This window comes from Aythya marila, assembly GCF_965140915.1.
Source record: "Aythya marila genome assembly, chromosome: W".
Taxonomy (NCBI): Eukaryota; Metazoa; Chordata; class Aves; order Anseriformes; family Anatidae; genus Aythya; species Aythya marila.
In genome coordinates this window covers 1,087,436-1,110,392 of record NC_139081.1, presented here as the reverse complement: position 1 = coordinate 1,110,392, position 22,957 = coordinate 1,087,436, and the positions used below count along the sequence as shown (strand labels likewise).

The 22,957-nt window shown below is 43.9% G+C and overlaps 1 protein-coding gene across 12 annotated transcripts in view; it reads right to left on the bottom strand.

Annotated features, from left to right (window-relative positions):
* LOC309889424 (transcription factor 4-like) overlaps window positions 1–22,957 on the bottom strand; it is a 177,652-nt gene that overhangs the window by 118,042 nt on the left and 36,653 nt on the right. For 11 of the 12 annotated variants that reach the window (XM_082782257.1, XM_082782246.1, XM_082782256.1 and 8 more), the window contains 2 exons: window positions 3,814–3,875; window positions 1,693–1,789 (listed from right to left, as the gene is read on the bottom strand). The exons of the other annotated variant lie outside the window; for it this stretch is intronic. In XM_082782257.1, coding sequence (XP_082638383.1) covers window positions 1,693–1,789; window positions 3,814–3,875 — 159 coding nt within the window. The remainder of the gene's footprint in view (window positions 1–1,692; window positions 1,790–3,813; window positions 3,876–22,957) is intronic. 12 annotated transcript variants of the gene reach the window in all.

Sequence of the window (22,957 nt, the reverse complement as noted above, 5' to 3'; positions counted from 1 at the left end):
GAAGAGTCCACCCCAATTACCAGACAATTATGTTGAACTCAGCTGCAGGAGGCAGCTGATGGCCCCAGCAGCACACACACACACAATAGCACAGGCTTGCACATGTAACAACTTGAAAATTTCAAGTTGTATAAGCAGACAAAAGTTTCAGGGTGCTTCAGGAACACGAAATTGTAGGACACTGCCATGCTCCTAGCCCCTACCAAGGGCAGGAGAAGACATCTGGAGCACAGAGCCCACAGCTGGGCTAGCAGTGGTTGTGCAAACCTCTCCGCTGGGGACAACTGGGACTTGAACAACACCAAAATGGGGGATCCAAAATTTCTAAGAGTCCTACATGGCTTAATTCAGTGTGCCTCTGAACACGCTTCTAGAAAACAAACGTCTTAAACCAAGCGAAACCAGTATTTTCAGTAAGATTGGCAAAAACAATCAGACAGGAATGAGATTTTTCTGTAACCTAAGGGCAGGCAGAAGCAAGAGACACTTTTAAGTTCTTCAGATTCAAATTAAAGGTTAAACTTGAAAGCATCCCACAGCCCAGTGGGTTTCACAGAAGTGTGTGGCTATTTGTGAAGTGTCTCTGTGCACTACCTAAGCCCCATGGCGTGAGTTAAGAAGGGAGTGTTGAAATTTCCATGCTTTTTTTGGCTTATATTAGACCCTTTAAAACTGTTGTAACCATGTTTTGTACGCGAATACATACAAATGACTACAAGCTCCAACATTGTCCCATATGTTAAACAACTCACAAATATTTCCCAATATTAAAAGACAAGGCATATTTTAGGGACATATATTAGAGCTGAAGAATGATATATCACAGTTACAGCTCCATGTTTTTTTTGGCTTGCATTCAACCCTTTAAAGCAAAGCATTTGGTTAGTTCATTGACAACTGCAGAAGAAGGGTGTGATCTTGGCCAAGCGCAAACATTACTAATATTTTTACATCATATATTTACTTTAACCAAACTCATTTATCAACCGTAATTAAAGAAAGTAGCTATCATTCACTGACAAATAATTACAGCCTCGCTTCATACTGCTGCGGTGCTTGCTGCTAAAGCTAAATGGTTATTCAGGGGTGTCAAAACTTCCTATCATGGGGCGTGGGGCAGAAGGAGGGTCCCTGCCAAACGCCTCGGGCAGATCTCGCTGCTGTGAGCCGAACATGCTGCAGCCACCTTCATCTGCAACCCGGGAGCCTGCAGCTCACAGGTCCCAGCAGGCAGCGACCCACCACGCTCCAAAACAAACAAGGGTTTCGGTGTCCCTCAGCAGCTATCTGTCTGTTCCCTTCTGTGAACATAGACTTCTAAAGCTTTCAGAAAGCCTTTCCTACTCTTCAAGTCCTGCTCAGAGCACATCCTTATTTTCTCTGCCAACCGGTCACATCTTAGAAAGGAAAAGCTGTGCCTTAGGACGCATAGATTTACCTCCTTCAGCAAATAGTTATCACATCAGAAGTCATACCCCCCCCTTACGAGAGGAAAACAGCCTGTTCAGTAAATGCAACTCATGTACGTTTTGTAATCATATGGAAGCTTTAAAAAAAAAGCATGTTCCCACCCTTATACCGAGTGCAATTGCTCCAAGAATGAGGATAAGGATTTTATACCCTCAGAATTTTATTTCTCGTTCATTAATTCCACTTCCAAAACCACAGTTAAGTTAGGAAATCGTTTCTTACTTTGTATTCTGGAATTGACAAAAGGAGGAGAGAGATTGTCGTGTGACCCGAGGTCTCTGCTCGCCATATGATCGTAGTGAGTCCCATCTCCATAGTTCTGTTAACAAAGTGGGGAAAAACAATTTTACACATTTTTACAGCATTTTTCAAAACCTACAGGCCCATATTCCCCTTCTAAGTCTTAAGTCATCTATAAGAAATATTAGTCCTTTTATTGTTTTCCTCTATTGATTCCGCTGGAAGTGATGCGTTCCAGAGCGTTTTTAAAGCTGTTTCAAATTTTTATTTTGTTAGCAATTGACTTTGGTTTGCTCTGTGGGTAATCCTGAATGGGCAACTGAGATGAGGTTCCTGGAGCTTTCTGCTGTGTAATGCAGCAAAAGGCCCTCTTAGCATGAAAATCTTCTTACCCATAACATAAAAAAAAAAAAAGGAAGAAGTATTTCTTTTAATGTTTTGCTTTTAAAATTTATTTCTATGTAGAAGTTTGCTCTCTGAATCACTTCGCTGCTATATGCGTGCAAGTGCCTATAAAACGAATTTCCAAGACTGTTACACAGTGGGTGTGGAGAATAACTTTATACTGAAAAATAACCCTCCGTGGTGCTAGTGCTTGTGCACACATTTCTCTAAGTGACCTGTGAATGCCTGCTGCCCCTCCTGTGCTGGCCTGCGAGTATTTTTGGGGTGATCAGCAGCATCACAGTACCCACAGAGGAATGAATTTATCAAACCTTGGCAGGATCAGGCCCTAACTTTCAAAAACAGCCTGAGAGTAACCTTCCCCTCTCAGTCAGCAGATTAGCCAAATCTTAAAATTAACTGCAAATATTGGCCGCGCAGGGAGTTGTGTAATGTTTTGTTTCTTTGCTTCGGAAGAGCGCACAAGAAACTCATTCTCCCAGCGTGGAAACACCAGCATCACTTCACAAAAAGGGAAACAGAGAGAGGTCAGGCTGTTTGGGGTGTAACTCTGCAAGTTAATGCACAGCCTTGATTGAAAGTCCAGAATTCTCCCCAGGCTCGTGCTCTTTTCTTTCTATCGCAAAACTTAATTGTGCGCTCACATTCAAGTTTTTGCATGCATAAATAATTGTGTGTGCAAATTTAGAATTTACTTTTCAAAACATTTTTCCCCGGGAAGCAATACAAGTGTCAAGCGAAAAAAAAGGGGATAAAAATAAAAGTGACAGACGCGAGCGGTAATGACGTAATGGATGCTAAGCGGGAGGGAAGAAAAGGTGTCGGGCTTCCAGCCCTCGGTGGCAGGGCCAGGGTCCCTGCCGGGCAGCACCTGGGGACCCCCTTTGAACATGGGCACCTACCAAAAACCCACCCCGAGGGGAAAGACGGGCCCAAGGACGAGCAGCAAAAGCACTCGGGGGCACCAAGCAGCAGCCTGCGCTGCTCACCAGCCTGGCTCCTTCACGTTAATTAGAAAACAATTAAAAAGCAATTTAAACAAACTGGCTGAATAAGGGCGTAGAGTGAGAGCTCAGCCACTTTTTGCCCAGCCTAAGAGTACTTCATGCCTTTGCAGGATGTAAACAGAAATAACGATCGTGACGCTGGAGCACCGGGCGTGCAGGGGGGCTCTGCACGGAGCAGCGCTCGGCCCCGCTGCAGCCCGAGATGGCTGAAGGGTCTGCACGGCTAAAGGGTCTCTAAAAGGGTCTGGGAGCTGGTGCTGTGAACACCAGCCTGCCCTCGGGGTCCCTTCCCCATCTCCTCGAGAAGCTGCGCTGCCTCGGCCCTCTTTGGGGGCATCAGCACCAGCCACCCCAAAAAAAAAAACCTCACTACAAAATGTTCAACACCAGCATTCGCTGCTCCACGGCCAGGTGGCTGCTACCACACCAGGCAAAATGATTAATTAATCTTCTCACTACCTGTTAGCAGCAGCGGAGCAGGTGCCAAATTCAATCACAGGATCAGGTTTGAATGCTTTTTTTTGCTTTTTTTTTTTTTTTAAAAAAAAAGGCAATTTTAAAGGGAACACAAGACCGCTGCCAACTTTGCATGCCCATTTCTCTGCACAATCAGGTGTAAAACTCGTATTTAAGATTGCAAATTTACATATGCAGGATGTCTGGTTTGGGGAAAAAGATTAGATATACTTACCCTGGATGGACTAGGATGTCCTGTATTCCCCCAGGACCCTGAGCTAGTTCTGTCTTCTACATCTAGGGACAAAAAAGTTCTTTAGGCTTTATTGCAATAATTCTTTCCTTTTGTATAGGCACTTTTAAATTAATGTTTCAAATTAATCTCCTGTTGCCTTTAATTAAGAATCAGGCACAGGGCTACTACGATGGTAGTGGCTTCTGACCCACTGCTTAAATTAACTCATTTAAATTCACAGCAGAAATGAACCGGACCCTCAGGAACCTGAGGTTTGAGCATAAAATTACTCCAGTGGCTCAGCGCTCCTCGCCGCTGAGGAGCGGCTGCATTCGACCACTTCGAGTCCTGCCAGAGCCTCCAGCACAAAACCAGGTATGGTCAAACAGTAAAAAACAAAATCTGAGAAAACAGAGCAACTGGGAAGTTCAAGTAAAGACGTATTTAGGGTGTTAACTCTCACCACCCTGGCGAGGCTACCATTTTAGAAAAACGTTTTGGCACAGAAAAGCACATTCCTAAAGCTCAGCACATAGCAGGTAGCTCGGGTTTGGCCTTCCCTGTTTAATACAAAATTCATTGCAATCGTTAGGAGACACACAGCATTTCAGACAGTCTGACAAAAATCACATCAAACATTTTGCATAAGGTGCTCTCCACATTTCATAATCCCCAGTATTTCTTCTGATGGTGGTATTTCCATTCCACTTTCCCCGGGTTTTTCCCAGTAAAAAATGAGATATTGTCAATGAAACCAATTTACTAGTATTAAACCTTCCTTGTGATGCTTCAAGGCTCCACATTTGTGGGAACAATGAAAAAAAGACATAGGACCTTTTTCACTACACACCCCAGCTGCTGAGGCCGTGTCCCATGGGTGCCCAACACAAGGCCGCGCACCTCAAGGCCGGAGGTCACCCCATGGCCCAGGAGAAGTCACTGACATCCACCTCCTGCAGGCCTGGCACCCTCTGCCCAGGAGATGTACACTTACACAACCACAGCCATCACAAAACCTCTACCAAAGCAAGTTGGGAGTCTCACGAGACTTTCCTCTGGCCTAAAAATTGGATGGGTAGACGTACACCGGCAACCTCAGCACACGTTTCAGGGAAGCCTGCGAGTAATTCCACCAAAACCCCAGTTCACACCGGTGTGAATTCAGCTGAGATCACTCACACTCAACACAAACACATCCTTGAGTACCTTGATGGACCATATTGCTTTGTTTTTTTACATACTGTGTGCTAAATATCAAGGAATGTGCCTGGCGTCGATCTATAGCGTTATTGCACGTTTCAGTGCTATTTTCTAACTTACTCCCGTGTGCCCACCAGCGCCCTAATGAAATAACAACCTTGCTTGCCTTTTGCCACGCACAAACAGTAGCTTTAATCTAATTGGAAAAAGATGCGTTTGTTTTTTTTTTTTTTTTGCTGGTTGGAGAAACTCTGAGTGCTCCCTAAGACTACAAACACAAGAGCTACCTCCCCACCTGGTATTGCTTCAGCCACTCCTGGAGGAGTAGCGGGAACCTGAGTCGCCTGAGACACAGCTATGGTCATTAGCACTTCGAAATACAGGTGCTGTGACCAAATCTGGTTGGTTTCCAACATAAAAAAAAAAAAAAAAAAAGTGTATAGTTTAATACTTTCCCTCAATTACAATTCCTATTATCTCAATAACAGATGAACGTGTTAATAGCACAAGACACTCTTAGGTAAATATTTAATTAAGCTCCAGAAAAAGAAAGAAAATGTGTATCATTTACCTGACAGATCAGATCAACCATTCTATTAGGTTAATTAGGCATATTTTTAAAAATCATTTGTGTTATGTAACAGGCAATTAACTCTGTAGAGCCCTGATCCATCGCCTGTTAAAAATCAATGGATATTATCCCATTGACTTTGATGGGCATCGCACCACCCTGGAGCACAGCTTCCAAAATCCATATTAAATCCATTAGAAAAATTAGCAAGAGAGACGCACACGCAGAGATGCTGACATCGTGCACATCCCTCAATATTTCCTACACCTCTTCGTGTACCCCAACACGCGTGCCAGGAGCAGTGCCGAGCCGCCAAGGCCCCTTACACTGGTTTATGGTCAGGGCTAGGAGCAAGATTTGAGTGCTTTAGCAGGCTTTTTGGGCTGCCATACTGTACTTTTTATTTATATTTTAAGAATACAGATGCCGTGGTCTTGGGGCACGGCAATGAGTCACCTAAGCAAACACCTGAGAACTGCGTTTTGGGATCTTTTTTTACCGAGTGGCCCTAAGAACAGGCAAGAGGGGGATCACACGCAGCCCCAGGCACCCTTCCCAAGAAGGGAAAGGTTACTTATGGGCTTACAGTCAAACAGATGGTTTTGGGGAAGAGGTGAACCCTGCCCACTTCTCCTTTCTGGCACCCTTTGCTGTGTTATCCCCAATTCCTCCCTTGAGCCAAGGTGCCCATGGCCAGAGGGCACCATCAGATCCTTAAAATGACCCAGGAAGAACACATACCTCAGGGCTGGGTTGCTCTTTATCATTTGCTTTGCTTTAATTTGAGTCCATACAAAGCTCAAGTTCGCCCACCGAAGTTAAAAGTTCTGGACTCTGATCAGAAAATGACAAGCAATGGCTCTTGTGCCTTATCTTCAGGGGTCGTGTCTTAGCTTTCGACCAATTTTCTTTGTATTTAGACTTAAATGTGCAAACTACACTATATTACTCTGCAAAACATCAATGAGAAGGCTTAATTAAGTAACACTGACAGATAAATCCATTTCTTTCGCAGTAATCAAATCAAAGCAGGTTGACATAACACAGGAACTTAATACAGTTATTCCCTTGTAATTGGAAAAAGGCCCTTTACTTCTCATTAAAGCAATCTTCTGGGTATTGGCATAATAAGAAGGCTCAGGGCTTTAATACTGCCCTATAAAAGCCCCAAGATACAGACCCCTTAAGCAAACATGCCAGATTATCTAATTCCTTGATCACAGTGGAACATGTAGTTATTGTTTTAAACTACTAATTCTTTATCTCGGCTACAGTCAAAAAAGAAGGAACTTGGTCTCAAACACATCAGGGAGCCCTATAAAAACCTAAGCCAGAGCTGAAGAATAAGATGTATTAAGATTTTTTATTTTTTAAAAAAAAAGAACACTAGCTCTTTAGCTGGGAAATCAGGAGCTTACTAGGATGAAAACTAGTGTTAGAAATAGAAAAAAAAAATAATAATTTTACTGTGTTTGTAGATTTGCCAAGAAATATTCTTTTTCCTGCATTTTCAAGTGGAATTCCCATTTACCTGTGTGATACACCCAGAGCTCTCAGCCCTTCCTTCTGCCTGTGGCCACAAAGGGGTTATACAGTGGGGTAAAACACAGGAGCACTCAATAAATAGATGGACATCTGCACCTTGCCTATCTCAGTTAAAAATATTCTTTCAGCATGATCCAGCGAGCTATCGACAGGCCAACCCAGCTAACTTCTGTCCCCCTCTAAACGGAGCTCAAACCAACAGCACTTCTCCCTCCGACGAGAAGAAAAAGCCCCAGTAATTGCTACCTAGTTAATCTAGCCTGGATTGCTAATAATTTAGCATGGCAGATCTTACAAATCTTTTTGCAGTCCCCTAAACCTAACGCTGGGAATTTATTAAGTACCCCGTGAGGACTGCCACTTAGGTAATTAGGACACCGAAGCCCTAATGCCACCAAAGTCAACGCAGAAATCTCCAGTGACTTCTTCTCAGAGCTTGGGTTTATCCCACAGTGCACGAACTTGGACACATATGTAATTTTCTCCAGAATCTGGCTCGTGTAAATTAACCTCACTTAATCAGAAGCACGAGGCAACGCGACGTTACCAAAAGCAAATCCTCACAACCTGGGAAAGCAAATCCTGCGGATCCTAAAAGAGATGCTGAGGCTGGCTGGATTCAAGCCCTGCCACCTCTCTCGATGATCCTGAAGCACGAAGCAAGGCTTCTAGACCTTGGCTGTAACACCCAGTTCCTTCAACTTTTTTTTTGGTAAACATTTCATTCCCTTAAGAGCTTCCTAAAGGGAGGCGTTAGGCTTAGAAATTAATATATGCATATATTTTTCTGGAAATCCACCCTACTCTCAAAAAACCCTCCTCTTTGCAGGTATAAGCCAACATACTTGGGAAATCATCCAACACTATAGCAATAACGCAGGACAATAAATTAGATGACTCTGGAAAATAATTTCATTTGAGCCTCCCACCACTTCCAATAACGATTTCGAGCACGTACATGAAATCCTAAAATCACAAGCTAGAAAATGATATTCTCACACTCTACCCCAGTAAATGGCAACACTGATATCAGAATGGCTTGGGTAGGAAGGGACCTTAAAGATCATCTAAGATCACCTCTTCCCACCCTTCTCATGCTGTCATCCCTACTTCTGCCCACAAATTAAGTAACCTGATTACTATGCTCATGCAAGTAAATAGAGAGGCACCCATTACATACATTTATTTTTTTTTTTTTAAGAAATGCTCAAATAAAGAGAGCCAAAAGGGCAAATTCAGTTTGTTTTCATTGGCTGAACCTCCTTGCTTTGAAAGGACCCGGGTGAATTTTGGCTTCTGTGGGAGTTCCATTTGATTTGTATTTGATTTCAGTTAAGTCTGAAATTTCATCTTTCGTATTTTTGTTCGCCGAATCCAGAATAAATAATATTGCATGTTTAAACAGCAATATCCAGAGAAGCAGCACAATCGAAATCATGACTTTTAGAGAACGTGGTAATACAGTAGCTGCATGAGCAGCCTGTACTCAGAAGCATGCCCGTGAAAAATCTGGCCTTTACCCATCAGTTTCAGAGCAAGAAATACAGAATTGTTTCTTTAACTTTTCTTTAACTTAGTGCTAGGGCCATGTATTCTTTGAAAGGGGCTGAATAAACGACAGAGCAAGCCAAAGATAATTCCTGAAGACCGATAATTTCGTGCAAGTGCAAAATAATATTGATATAGTTACTTGTGTTAGTAGCTTAGAAATAGAACCGTGTTAGAAATCCAAAAATCCTGTAACAAATTTGGAAAATATTTTAACACTCAAGAGCACAAAAATGCTTGAAATGACATTTTATCCTTTGTGACCAACTAGAGCACGCGTTTCACAGATGCTAAGTGCCGTGCTCTTGAATTTACCTATGCAGCAAATGGGATCGGTTATGGACGACTAGAGCAAAAGGGAAGTCTCCCAAGAAGTTGTTGGTGAAAGCAAATTACTTAATATGATTTCCCAAAGCCAAAAGGCAACATACTGCACTCAGAATTAATACATTTGCTTAACCTCCCTTAAAATGGCGTAATGTGTTTGCGCTGGGGGAAGGTGCCAAGGAAAAGGGTGTTAAAAAAGCAGTGCTCGTCCTGCATGTGAGGAGTGGGCGTCTTCCCGGACGCTGTGCTTGGGTCGAGGGTTGCTGGCTCAGACTGTTGTTTCATTTGTAGCATCATAAAATCAGAGTAACATGTTATATGCTCTGACCTCCCCAAAAGACAGAGGGCAAAGATGACACCAGAAGGATTGCAATGGAAAGTCTGGCAGTGAAGATGCTACAAAAAATGGCACAAAAACACACAAAAAAGGTACCCAAGGCAGCTAAGAGGAGCAGGAGTGACAGTTCAGGAATAGGTAGCCCATGTTTACTGGGGAAAGTACATTCGAAAATATGAAAATCCCTCCCTAGACGGGCTTTTGTGGTGCTGGTTTTGGAGTGACAGAACAGAAGAATGATAAAAGCAGGTTGGGTGAATGGTATGAGCTGATCTCTGAGGGCTTCAGCACTAAGGTCCTTGAGGAAAGGAGTTTGGATAAAGGAGAAACAGGAAGGGTATGGACTACAAATAAAACCACCACCTTTTTCATCATTATAATTTTACCATAGACAACCAAAGATACAGTTTATTTGCTAAAAAAATATATACATAAAGTAATAATTATGCCCATACGTTGAGTGTGTATGGCAAGTGGTCTATTTGCAAAATACACACTTCACTTCTGAAGCCAGCCAGTACAACCTGACCTGTATCAGAAACCCCTTTTATATGCTAACCCCGAGTATTTCCCCTAAAGAGCCTGCCAACTGGGTTGATTTGCTAACATGAGCTAAAATACACAGAACAGTGAAGGAAGAGACAAATATCTTAAAATTCCACTTTTATCTTCAAGGAAAAAAATAGCGTATTAACCCAAAGTAATTTTATAAGGGATTTAGCAGTCAAAATATCTTCAAACTAGAAGGAAGAGGACCGCGATCTCTACACAAGAGAGATTTGTGTACGCACCACAGTAATGTTTGATTAGCATTTCCCATTGTATGAATTACAGTTGTGTCAAAAATGAGAAGGGTGGGAAAAATCCGAGACTCTAATTATGATTACCATCCGCAGACAAGTATGATAAACAGATACCTCGGGATCGCTATTACCCCTTTGTGCTCTGAAGCACCTTACAAACAGCGTGTCAGATACTGCTAATACAAATTAAGTTAAACAAACCCATCTTGTGGATTGAGACCTTTTCTGCTAAGCGTTTGATTTTCCAAAAGACTGTTTTTTTTGGTTTTTTTTTTTTTTTTTTTTTTTTTTCCCTCGGAGCATTACAGCTGAAGAACTCAATAACAAATGAGCCGAGCGGAAAATGACAAAGTACAGAAGGAGGATTAAAGGCCAGCAGATGAAGGGAAGAATAAAAGTTGGTCACCTGGACATTTCGTATGCTAAAGGACTGGCAAGTTGAAAATGCAGATCCATTGATGCAAGGCTTTTTGAAGATTCTGAGCTAAATATCATCAGGACGTGATAAATAAATAGACGGGGGGGGATCTGGAAGAAGGGCTGCATGAATCTGGAAGGTGACTGGAGAAGTCAAGGACTGACTTCAGCGAGAGAAAGGAGTCAGGAGATGGAGGCACGAACAAAAGCACAGACTGCAGGGCCCTGGAAGCCGGGGAAGAAAACTTCACTCCGACGCGGGAAGCAGCAGAGGATGTTGACAGACTGCGGCACAGGATGGGGGAAGTTGCACAAAGCTCAGGCAACAGCTCGGTGAGGGAAGAGGAGCGCACAAACAGCGACGCCGTGCACCTCCAGCATCAAGTTGCATACAATTAGCCTTTCCGTGAGAGCAACGTAAAGAAAGCACAGGCTCAAAATGGGAAAAACTCTACGACTTATTTGATAAACAATTTACTATTGGTTTGCTCAAGGGATTAGATACAAAGCTTTAGGTTTTTTTTGTTTTGTTTTTTTTCTTCCAAGGAAATAGGACCAGCTGCCAAATATATACAATACACTTCAATAGCTTCTGTTAAAGCCACAAATAATTGGAAAATTCATTCGAATCAGATGGTCATTTTACTTTACGCCTGGATTTTCACAGTCTATACAAATACCCGCGGACAGTCTGAGGCACCACTTGACAGCACTTGCTATAAGACATCAACAGGGTAAACAACCTAAACTGTTCTCCATCTTAATATTCATCACAAAGGACTGCATTATCCCGCCTTCGGATGAGGTCATAAAACCTCACATTGTGTTTTCCACAGTTACATAAGCTATTTTCTAACACACATACGACAGCCTTTCTGCCTGTAAGGACAGCCGACTTTCACGTATCCATGCCATTTGCATAACTCCGGCATTTAATCAGCTCCTATCAGATCTGATGAAACTGTAAGCAGACAGTACAATAAAGTTTAAGGTACTGGGTTGCCAAGTGTTGTAACGCCCTTTGCAGCTCATCAGGATACTCTAGGTTTGATGTTGTCCTGGTTTTGGATCGATTTAGGGTTGAGAGTGCTGTGCTGGACACAGGGTCCGAAGCAAAATGTTTGATTGATTTTAACCCGAGAGGACACATTAGTAGGAAAGCATCTATTTCTTAGGACTCTTTCAGTTATAGAGTTCATAAAACAGTGTTTAATTTGTATGTTTATATATAATCTATACTAAAGTACTTAATTTTACCTGAACCCCATACATGCATTCTACGCTGCATCCTAGAAATATTTAGGGGCAGATTACTTCCACTCTCCTTGTGTTCCCAGATTATGAAGGTCTCGGTATGAAGCAACGGGGCATTTGACTTCCAAACTAGCAGTCGAAGCCAAGAGGTGGTGGCAGACATTTGATTAAAATCCTGATTATGGCTTAGTGGAGGACTGGTTAGCGTTCGCTCAGAGGTTGGACTCGGAGATCTTGGAGGGCTCTTCCAACCTAGATGATTCTGGGAGCTCTGCGTTGAGTTTAAATCGACGTTTTTGTTTTGTGCATTCGTGCAGCCTATGGAAGCATGGGCTTTCCATGGAAAATCCGCATGCAGCTCCAACATCCTGACGTTCTGTGAGACAGCCGTGTGCTAACATGCTATAAACAAAGCACATGGGCTTGTGGAAGAGAAGAATCACAGAAACGCGGCTTCGCTGCCCAAGCCAAATGAATGATTTCATGTTTAGCCACGTAAGATGAGCTCTTTCAAGAACCCAAGCTTCAAGGAGTGTCATTAGCCTGATACGCAGATGACATTTCTAAGAAGTGATGCACGCTTGCACCGTAACACTCCGAGTTGTTATATGAAGAAGCTGGCACTCCGTATCCAAAGTTTTTCCAGCAGAGCAGTAATACCATGATGCACATTTTACTGTGCCATGAAACATTAGGTAAATTTGTGCTTTAGTCATGAAAACTAGACAATTCCTGAGGTTTACACCTGTAGGATTTATTACCCACAGAAGGACCCCAAAGCCTTTTGATAGAGCAAAGACAGGCACGGAGGACGTGCGAGTAGTGACAGCTCCAAACGTTGGATTTAATTTAGCTCCTAATTAACAAAAATACACAAAGAGTTGGATTCACAAGGAGCACCCCTCTCCCAAATTGCTAAAATAAGCTGAATAATTGTAGGGAACAGCATCTAATAATTCACTGATCGGTTCCACTGCGTTGGGAACCTCGTTAAGCATGGGCAGTGCCGCTGCCATACATCGCACCCTCCTGGGGAGGGCTCCGGGGGCACCCTCAGCTTAATCCAAGAACTTCTGTAAAAACCAGGGTCCTGGCATCTAAATAGGGCTGGATGGGGTCTGGCACAGATCTCCAGCTCACCCTGAGACCCGATTCCACAAGCAGACCGTGCAGGAAGGTTTATGGTAAAGGCACGTAGGTGCAAGGTACATCTAGGGACTTTTCCTACCTATTAATAAAAGATGCAAATATTTGTTATCACTCGTGCAGTTTCACTTTGACCCAAACCGTCCCTAACTGTTAAAGTTGACTGGTGACTTTGAGGGTGCAAAAACAAATAAATGAAAGCCATAATTAGTGGAGGCAATCCAGAGGGCTTAAGGCCTCTTTTCTGCGAGGTCTGGAGGCAGAAGCGAGCTCGCAGCAGCACGGGGAAGGGGTTGGCTCCTCACCCCTCTGCGCTGGGGGCTTCCAGCTCCTCACCACCGCTTTGGGGATCACTGCATCTCCAGCAGGACCCCTGCCCATGACACAAGGGATGAAGGCTGGCTTGGGTCATTACACAGGAAAAAAAAAACTAAAAACATGCAAACTTCTTTCTGTTTTGGGTGGGGAATAAATTCAGGGATCGCTAGTTTGCGTTGAGCGGATGGCTCGGGATCGCGGGCGCATCTGCTGGGGCCGTTTCTGTATACACTCCGCTGCGATGCCGTTATCGAAACCAGATTTTGTTGCAGAGCACACCAGCAGCTGGGTTCTGTACCTCTCTGGCCAGTACATGACTGGTTAATTCCCAATATTTATGTTTCTTGGAAACAGAAAGATTAGTGAGGAATGTGTAACTGGAAAAGGCGAAGGTTTTTTTCTAAAAAGAGGGAAAAACAACCAAAAAACAACCTCCACCAGTCCAGATCGTCCAACTGGCTGTTGCAAAAGTCACAAATTAGATGGACGACAAAAGAAATGATCCCGTCCTGATTGCAAACCATGCAAAGCCGATGAAAGGCAAATCAGATGGAGACAGAAGAAAAATCTCCAACGAAACGACAGGACATTTTCTGCCACACTCGTAGTCTTTGGAGAACAGCGCTTTAATTTTAAGTGTACTTTAGAATGACTTCATCTATATGAAAATGCCATTAAAACTGCCCTGGATGTATTTGCATTTAAAGTGCATTACGACAGCCTGTAGCCAACACTTGCTATTTACCGGACCCCTCGCTATCGCAGGACGAGCCGTGTGTTTCTGGGCACCGAATATGAACTGACAAGGGAGAAATCCACCAGAAATCAATGCTACAGACATTTTAACTGATCCATCATGCTGTAGTGAGAAAGGATTTTCCAGGCAAGGGAGTTTATTACAGTTTCAAGGCCATGCTGTGACTTCACCTGACTTTAATCCTCTCTCTTTCGAGCAGCCTCTGGCAGAAGGACAAACCGCTGGTTCGACTGGGAACGGGCTGGGGATGGAAACCACCAAAATTCATGCACAAGTGGTGCTGGTACAGGTCTGGGCTTCCAACAGCCACCACCTCTCACAAAGCTTCTTAAAATGCATTTGCCATCAAAGTTGGAAATCGGAATGGGATCGATTTGGTTGCCAAGGAGGGGCTCTGGCTACGGACCTGAGCAAACTGCTGGCAGATGCGAATTTTTTCTTTCCACACTCGCAGACTTCAATTTGCAAGGAGAGAAAGGTCAGGAGGGAGACTCCTTGGTCCCAAGGAAGGCCTCAGACTGAGCCTGCAATTTTGCAACTCCGCAATGTTCAAAGAAAGCTTCCTTTCTTTGATTTCTGTTTTTAGTTTTCATGGTGTCTTAACCTCAGCTCATGGCTTTTGTTTGTTTGTTTTTGTTTGTTGGTTGGTTTTTGGTGTGTTTTTCTTTTTTTCTTTCAACTGCAAGCAAGAGTTAGAAGTTTCCCCTTGATTCAGGGCAGAAAAGAAATGCTGGGATAATTGCATCATTTTTCCTCTGGCCCAATCTTGTGGTGCAATGTCAAGTTGGCACCACGGCACAGGAGGCTCGCAATGCTCTGCTGACTGCAGCTCTGGTTCTCTTCCCACTGCTTGTACCTTTTCAGGCCCAGATCACTCACAACTCCTCACTTCATGAACAAGAAATCCCAGGTAATGGTACCGCGTGTGTAAGGCACCTCCTCACGGGGTCTCTAGTGAGATTTCCATCTTTTGTCTTAAGTTTTAATGTACGTTATACGCAGAACTAAATACGAGAGCATCCATTAATTAAATATGCATCTGGTCAAAGGTTTTTGGCTCGCATCAAGGGAGTAGTTCATACTTTAAACACATGTCCTGCAGGAGGAGGACATGTCAAATCAGTTTGAAACCAACTCCAACAGTTTCAGCTCACCAGCAGCCTCCCAGTTCACCCAAACCACTTTGTAATGGAAAAGAAAAAGCATGTGCAGTCCAACTCTCAAAAAGAGAGACATACACCCATGTTGTTTATCTTAATCGGACACATTTGGGGATTAAAATACAAAGAAAGGAGCAAAACGCTTCATGCGATTTTCACCATTCAATATTTACAAAAGGAAGTCTATTTTTCTTCAATGTCGCCACTAATTAGCGGTGATGCATTTTGATTTGGGGCCTACGTAGCAGAACTAAGCTCCCTTTTCTCACCCCAAGCTGTCTAGGACCAGCCACGTGTTTCCTACACCCCCGTGGTTTTCTCAGGTACTCCAAAACGGGAGGGCAAGAGAGCAAAACGACTCCTGAACGCCTCGCTGCTGCCACATCACCACTATCCAAGCCTTCCCCGCTGCCACCCAGCAAGTCTTTCTCCAGAAAACGAACACAATGCGCTTGCAACATCCAGACAAGGGAACAGTATAAACAGGTTATGATGACAACTGAATCGGATGCGTAATGCTTTAAGTGTCTACTAATTCTGCATTGTAACAGAAAAGCTTTAAAAAAAAAAAAAAAAAAGCATGACATCCGCATGAATGCCAAATTAATTCATTATGATCAGCGCTACCACAATGAACACCAAATTAATTCATCACTGCAGAATACACAGAGCACTACCCACTCGTTAGGCTTGCTGACGACAATACAGGGATGACAATCCTCGCCGAACAGCCGCAGGAGGTCACAGGTACCGCTGCCTTGCCCGCTCAGGAGCAATCTTGCACGTGGACACGGATTTCAGCCACCTGCCCCAATACGTGGGTTGCTTTCAAATACAGACCCTGAGCATGGCCAGCTCCAGCACACGTTATTCCCTAGTATATAAAGAATTAGCAACGATGCTTCCTTTCTCCAAACCAGATCATTCCAGGAACACTCAAGGCTTTGTCTTTTTTACAGGATAATAAGGAATACCCCAAATAAATCTGCTCCAATTCCTCTGTCTTCACCATCTCTCCTGTATAGCTTCTGGGATCCAACATTAAGACTGTTAGCAAGGTCTTTTCGCTGGACTCTTGAGTCAACTGCATTTGACAAAACTCAAGTTTGAGAAGTTGTTTTGCGCTTTTGGAAAGTTTCCACTCCTCCAGGAACAGCTGAGGCATGGCTGCAAGCCTTGAAGCTTGTGCCAGGGATAACTTACATAATGGCAGCGTTTGATTTTGAACTGAGAGATCACTGAGAGAGGGGCTCTTGAAGCCTCCTTCATCTCCCACCTTCTGAGGCGCTGCCCTTTGCTCAGGCAGCATCTGCTATTTTTCAGCCTGGCCATATGCTCGGAAGAAACTTACGGGGCTTCGAGTCTCTCGCTGTTCCCAAAAAGGCCCCAATAACTTTGCAAGGCAACTCAGAAAAAAAAAAAAAAAAAAAAAAAAAAACCAAACAAACACAAAAGCCACCTGTAAGGAAAGGATGGAAACCGTTTCAGCAGCTGGTCCTCCTTGCTGGACTCGAGGCCCAGATGTCTACCCAAACCCAAGATGAAATTACTCCTCCCAACATTATGGAAAGCAGCAGCTCCAGCAGGGAACGATGCCAAGAGGAGAAGTTCCAACGTGTTGCTGGAAATCCTGTCCTTAGCTCGTCATTCAAGTCTCCTGTTTAAGTTACAGGGACTTTGGAGAACGCTGCTGAGAACTCAACCTGTGAAAGAGCCCATAGCTTTCTAAAAGCTGTTTTTAGCTAATTCTCTCCTCTTCCATTACTTTTTCCACTGTTAAGAAAGAAATCGACCTTCAAGAGCTACGGTAGCCTTTGAAATGAAGGTACAGCACTTAAACCTGCAGAGATGGGAAGCTGTTCAACGTGTCCTCCATGGAGTGAGGCAATTTATTCAAGGTCTTGGTGGAGCACACTACACCACTCCGATAAAATACTTCTTGCTGTTACGTTCCTTAAGGTTACAGAGTGGAAAAACAACCACAAGCTCAAGGAAGGGAAGTTTTACACCCACCATGTCTGGATGAAAGTCCTTCCCAGGACATCCTGCCTTGCTCTTAACTTCTGAATTTGCCAACAGAAGGGTTTTTCTAGAAGGGTTTTTTTCTAGAAGGGTTTTTCCAGCAGAATTGAGGGGAGAATTTTCATCTGTCCTCCCCCTCTCCCTTCACAGCACTTTGCTAGGCTAGAGAACACGAACCCAGCCATCACTTCCCAACCAAACCTGGCTACCTCCAAGGGTAGCGATGCCAGCTACGCTTCTCGTCTTAGAGGAGCTGGTTTTGAAACCAGAGCATTATGTCCTTTAGAGGATCCAAAGCTTATTTTCAGAAGTGCTGATACCAAGCAGACGTTTGTTGAAGAGACCATTGCAAGGGAAGGGAGTGCTAGTTCATTTCAGCACATCCTGTTTACAGCCTGTGCTACTTTCTAAGTCATTCAACCATGACAATTGTTGTCCTTCTGAATATGTTAATTGTGATATTTTTATACAGCTCCAGAACATATTTACAGACCACAGCAGACTTTCAACAACAATGAAACTTGTAAGCAGTAAATATAGGACAATCATCCAAAAACAACCAGCTATCCTTCAACACGTCTTGGCATTTGGGACACCATCGCCATTCAAAACATATGTTAGAGAAAGCTTTGCAGCACAACCCAGCCGAGGTGCTTCTCTGCCTTATGCTTTCGGTTTCGTTGCCGTTTCGGGACCTCGATGCCATCTCGGGACCTGCCACCCTCCTCTGGTGGCAGCATCCAGAGCTCACTTCGGGGTTCCTCTGCTTGCTCCCCATCCACCTGGGAAGGGAACGGGTGGGAACCCACCAAGGGGCTTCCACCAGCAGCTGCCCAAGCACTGGGGAGGACAGCTTGGGCAGGAACAGCTTGGCCAAGAGCCCAAAGCCACCCCTGGTTCCCCCTTTTGACGTTTTTACCTTAAAATTCAGGGCCCCTCTCCCAGCGACTTGTTGGCAGCACTTTCGGGTATTTCCAACTGCGACAAGCCCACATTCAGAACCAGAGCCGCAGAGAGAGGCACAATATATTTTAATTATACATGTTTACTTTAGAGGAAAGTAAACAAAGATCAGTTTAATGAAAAGAGACTAACGTAATGGAAGCAGCTGGAAGGTTTTTTTTTTTGGTTTGTTTTTTTTTTTTTTTTTTTAAATCCAAATCACCATTTCTTCCATTATTTAAAGTTGTGTCCAAGTTTTTTTTTTTTTTTTTTTTTTTTATATTTGACATAAATCTAAACCTATTTTTTTTTGTATGCTAAACAGGTACAAATGCAGTATTAAATACTGCTTAAAACCCTAAAGTGTTATGTAGTCGGTATATTTTCCCCCATTTAATTTATTCAAGGTCTCTCTTTAAAAAAAAAAAAAAATCACTATAAATTTTCAGCTCTAGTGGCAAAAGGTTTATTGGTCTTTGTACTTCATTAAAGGTTTTTTTATAAAGTCATGTTTGTTCTTTTGAGTAGCAAATAAAACTACTGAAAAGGGCAGGTTGGTTTTTAAGAGACAGATATGACCTAAAGGGAACACATTTTACTGTAGTGAAATAAACTGAGGAAACAGTTTGCAGATTAAAAACCCCTTAAAAGGAAGCATCATCTTTGGAAAAAAGAGTCTTTGCTGAGGAAAACAGCTGGAAACAGGAAGCTTTTGTGCTTTCATCCTGCCTGCTTTGATACCACCGCATCCCCATATCATAAAAAGGCAAAGAGAATGTCGTCAGCTGCATCTTATTTCAACCGTGCAGGATGGGGGGAGGCTTCGTGGAGCAAAAGCAGGACTGTCCATGAATTCACACGTGCACATACATGTGTATATATACACACACACGTACACTTAGTCTTTCCTTGAGTAATTAATCAGGAAAATGAGCGCAGGTTCATTACCTCCTCCAAAGCAGAGTACAGCACCTTGTACGCTTCTCCTTTGAAATAAATCTCAGCGCTGCCTTGATTTTTGGGGAGAGCCAAGGCATTTGGTGGTGGTGCTTCTCCTGTGGTAGCCTGGCGGTGTCTGCAGACCTCATCACCTCTGAATTCAGACTATGGGACAGTGACACTGGCTGTTTCTCCCAACACCATCTCCATCTTGAAAGCCCAAGCTGTCCTCCTGCTGAGCGATGCTACCAGCTTCTGAATTTGGAGGTTTTCTTGGTTTCAAGGCAGCTTCTGACCAGCAGCCGCTGAGAAGCTGGTTGTGTTCTTCTGCGTGCCTCGTCCCCAAACATGCTCGGCAAACTAACCCTGTTATAAAGCAGCGCAGGAAAATATGACATGAAGCCTTCCAAAGCTGCTAGAAGCTCGGGCAAGGCAGCAGACTTTTCTTACTCTTTCCAGGCAGCTAACCAAGCGTATTCTTCTCTTAATTTTTTAATACTTTCCTGTAGAAGAGCGTTTCGATGCTCTGCGTGACACGGGGTAAGAAAACAAGAGGTATATACACAAGGACTGACAACCTTCAATTTGAAAGTTTCCATTAATGGAATTAATCATGTTTACACAACTTCCCGCTGTTAAACTTATTTCATATCCTCATATCTTTCATCCAAGCTATTTCCCCTACCAAGAACAGAACAAAAACTTCCCCAAGGGCACGGGATCCAGTCAATTGTTAGCAGTAAATGCTCTCTCCTGCTGTCTCTTTGTCAGCCTGTTTCAGGCTCTCCTGGCTGCGGCGAGCCAAGGTTGCTGCTGCCTCGCTGCCTACCTATTTCCCAGTCCGAGGCCACTTTTTTCTGCTCTTTTCTTCTGTTTTAAGCCAGACGGGAGTGGGATCGCTAGGCAGAGCTGGCTTTCTTTCCCCGGAGCAGTGGGGCAGTGAATCGATGTGGATGGTGCTCGTTCCCCAGCTTAGTTCTCCACGCAAAGCTGTGACACTTTTCACTCTGGGAAGGCCAGGAGCATCCAAAGGAATTGGATCTTCAATTGCTTCTCTATGCAGAAACCAGCACTAAGCAGCATCAAGTCTCCTCCCTTTCATACATATCTACAGCTTCCAGCACAGGACACACCACCCTGATGCCAAACCCAGGCAAATAAGTTTCCCATAAGATGTCATAGCAGCTTTCTGAAGCTCAAAGCCTCGAGTTCTAGTTTTTCCTCGCTACTTGCACACCAGATATACCCTGAATCGAAGAACACGCAGATGTATATCAAAGTATATGAAGATGCACCCAGAGAAAGGCTCCGGTAAATCCAGGTGATAAAACCTAAGTGCACGCATTGCATAACAAGGCTGCTTTACGAGCACCGAGTCTGCAGTCTTCTCCCCTAAGAACAAGCAATTATGAAGGTGAAGAAAGGTAACGGCTTTAAAACAACACGCTAATCCCAATATTAGTGCCTCGGAAAGGGAGAACTGCCAGGAATTTGGAGTAATGCCCAGTTATCTGTCTTACCTTCAGTAATAAAACCGTGCTATAACCGTGAAGATAGGATACGCGCTAACCTTGTTTGGGTGGGGGGGGTTGGGGTGTTTTAACTGTTCATCATAACACAAGCGATAATCTACTGGCTTTAGGAAGAGCTAGAGATACTCATCAACGTGCCAGCATGAAGTCTTTTATTTAGCATATAAGTTTTAGAAGCCTAGTTCACTTCCCTCCTGCGAACGACTGCTTGATTCACTTTAGCTACTGAAATAAAAAAAAATATTGAAGAAAAACTGCTGGAAGGGGTAATAGTTGACTTGCTGTTCCAAGACCAAGCAATTTTGGGCCAGGAGTTGGGTTTGACAAGATCTTAGCAGCCGTCTACACAGCCTGGGGACTCCCCGACCCCCTTAGCATCGCGCTTGGTGGCAGAAGGTGGCACCGGGCTGTCCGCAGGAGGAAGGGGTGGCATGCCCACCTGGGAGACAAACAGCTCTCAGGACACCATGTTTCACACCGAGCTTCCTATTTTGGGCAAATCGGATGTAGAATTCACATTTTTTCATCTGGGAGACTGCAGAGCTGATGTATAGCAACATTAAAAACACGCAGAAAAACAACCACAAGCCTCAGATGCCTGTTTTCTCTATGTGCCCAAGCCAGCCTCCAATAGCTGTAAATAAAATTATAGCAGCAGTTTGTTTACAAGCAACATCACAATTGGAACAATAACAGACTAGTCACAAAACCAACAGAAATAAAATATGAGTCAACTCCTGCTTTGCCAGACTGAGGGCTCAAGATGGGCCTGCGCCGTCCCTCGGGGATCCCAGCGCTATAAGCACAATAACAGCAGGACATGCCTCATTTCCTTCAGCTGCTCACCATGGCTCTCTCCGAGATGTTTGTAAACTTCCTTCCTCTACGCATCAGGCTGTCAAACTGTCGTCAGTTCAGGGGGACTAATAATATCCTGTTGATGCCCGCGCTGATCGACCTCGAAACAAAATAGAGGTGATGTACGGGCCTTTGTGCACACAACGTGTTGGTTAAGGGAATAATCCAGGGACAGAGCCATGCAACTCGCTCGAGCCGACCAGCTCTGAGGATTTCCAGCTCTTCTTGAGCTCAATAATGAGGGATTTTGAATTTCACCACGGAGAGCACGCACAGCTCCCAGGGAACCAGCTCCAAGGGAAGAATATCGACCGCTTGTACCTCCTAGGCAGTCACACAGCAAACCCAACTCCATTTCTGAACCAGAAACTCAATTTCTAAACCAGAAACCTTCAGATCCTCAGGATAAACGCTGCCAGAGGAGTTCCTCGGGGCTGGGAAGTCAGCTCTGGGTCCCCAGAAGCAGCGCTGGCTTTTCCAGCTTCGGGAGGAGGAAGCGCACACACAGCGCAACTGGGAGCCAAACAAAAGCCATTGTGTAGAGAGCAGCACTAACGAGAGCTGATGTGGCTTGGCTTAATTGTTAAAACACTGAGGCAGAATTAGGAGGATTGGGATGCGAGGGGGAAGATTTGTTTACGGGACAAATGAAATTGATAGGATCAGATTTCCCCTCCTGATTTAGGGGAACTGTGACCTCCTCACCCCATATCGAACAATAGGAAATATTTTCCTTCTCCTCTCTTTGGGAAAGTGGCTCTGACTTGGTTTATACAGGAATTAAAACCAAGAGGGGCACGCAGGCTCATGTTCTTGAAGCCACATCTCTCTGAAAACCACGTATCTCAGTGTTCACACAGGGAATTAGGCATCCACATGGGTGCCAGCACCTTTACACTAAATAACTTGCCTGGAACCACGCAGCAAATAGATGTACATGCCAGGACATAGTGGGCTATTTAAAATCCCAGAGGCTGGGGTGTGAAGTTCTACAAGTTTATATGTGTATTTCTGTGTACATCCCACTCCCCTTCCTCCTCCCGTGTGGTTATTCATGATTTTGGGATGAACAAATTCAAAGTGGAAAGGCCAGCAGGAGAAGGGAGAGATGCTGCACTGCGGGACAAGGGCATCCTCAGCACTCCAGGACACTCAGGTCACCCACAGAGCCAATTCGTGTCCAAGTTACCCTTACAAGACATGGGATTTTCTACTGAATAACGACAGAAGAAGTGGAAGCGGTAAGGGCTCCACAGGTAAAGAGAGAAGCAGGTGCTCCGTTTAGCTTTTACCGTCATTTACAGGGCTCGCTGGCGTTTCTTTTTCAAAGCCCTATCAATTTTACAGCACGATAGAACTTTCCGATTTTGGATGATAAAAATTTGCCAACTTGCAAAGCGAATTAATGATTCAGTAAAAAAAAAAAAAAAAAAAAAAAAAAAAAAAAAAAAAAAAAAAAAAAACCAGC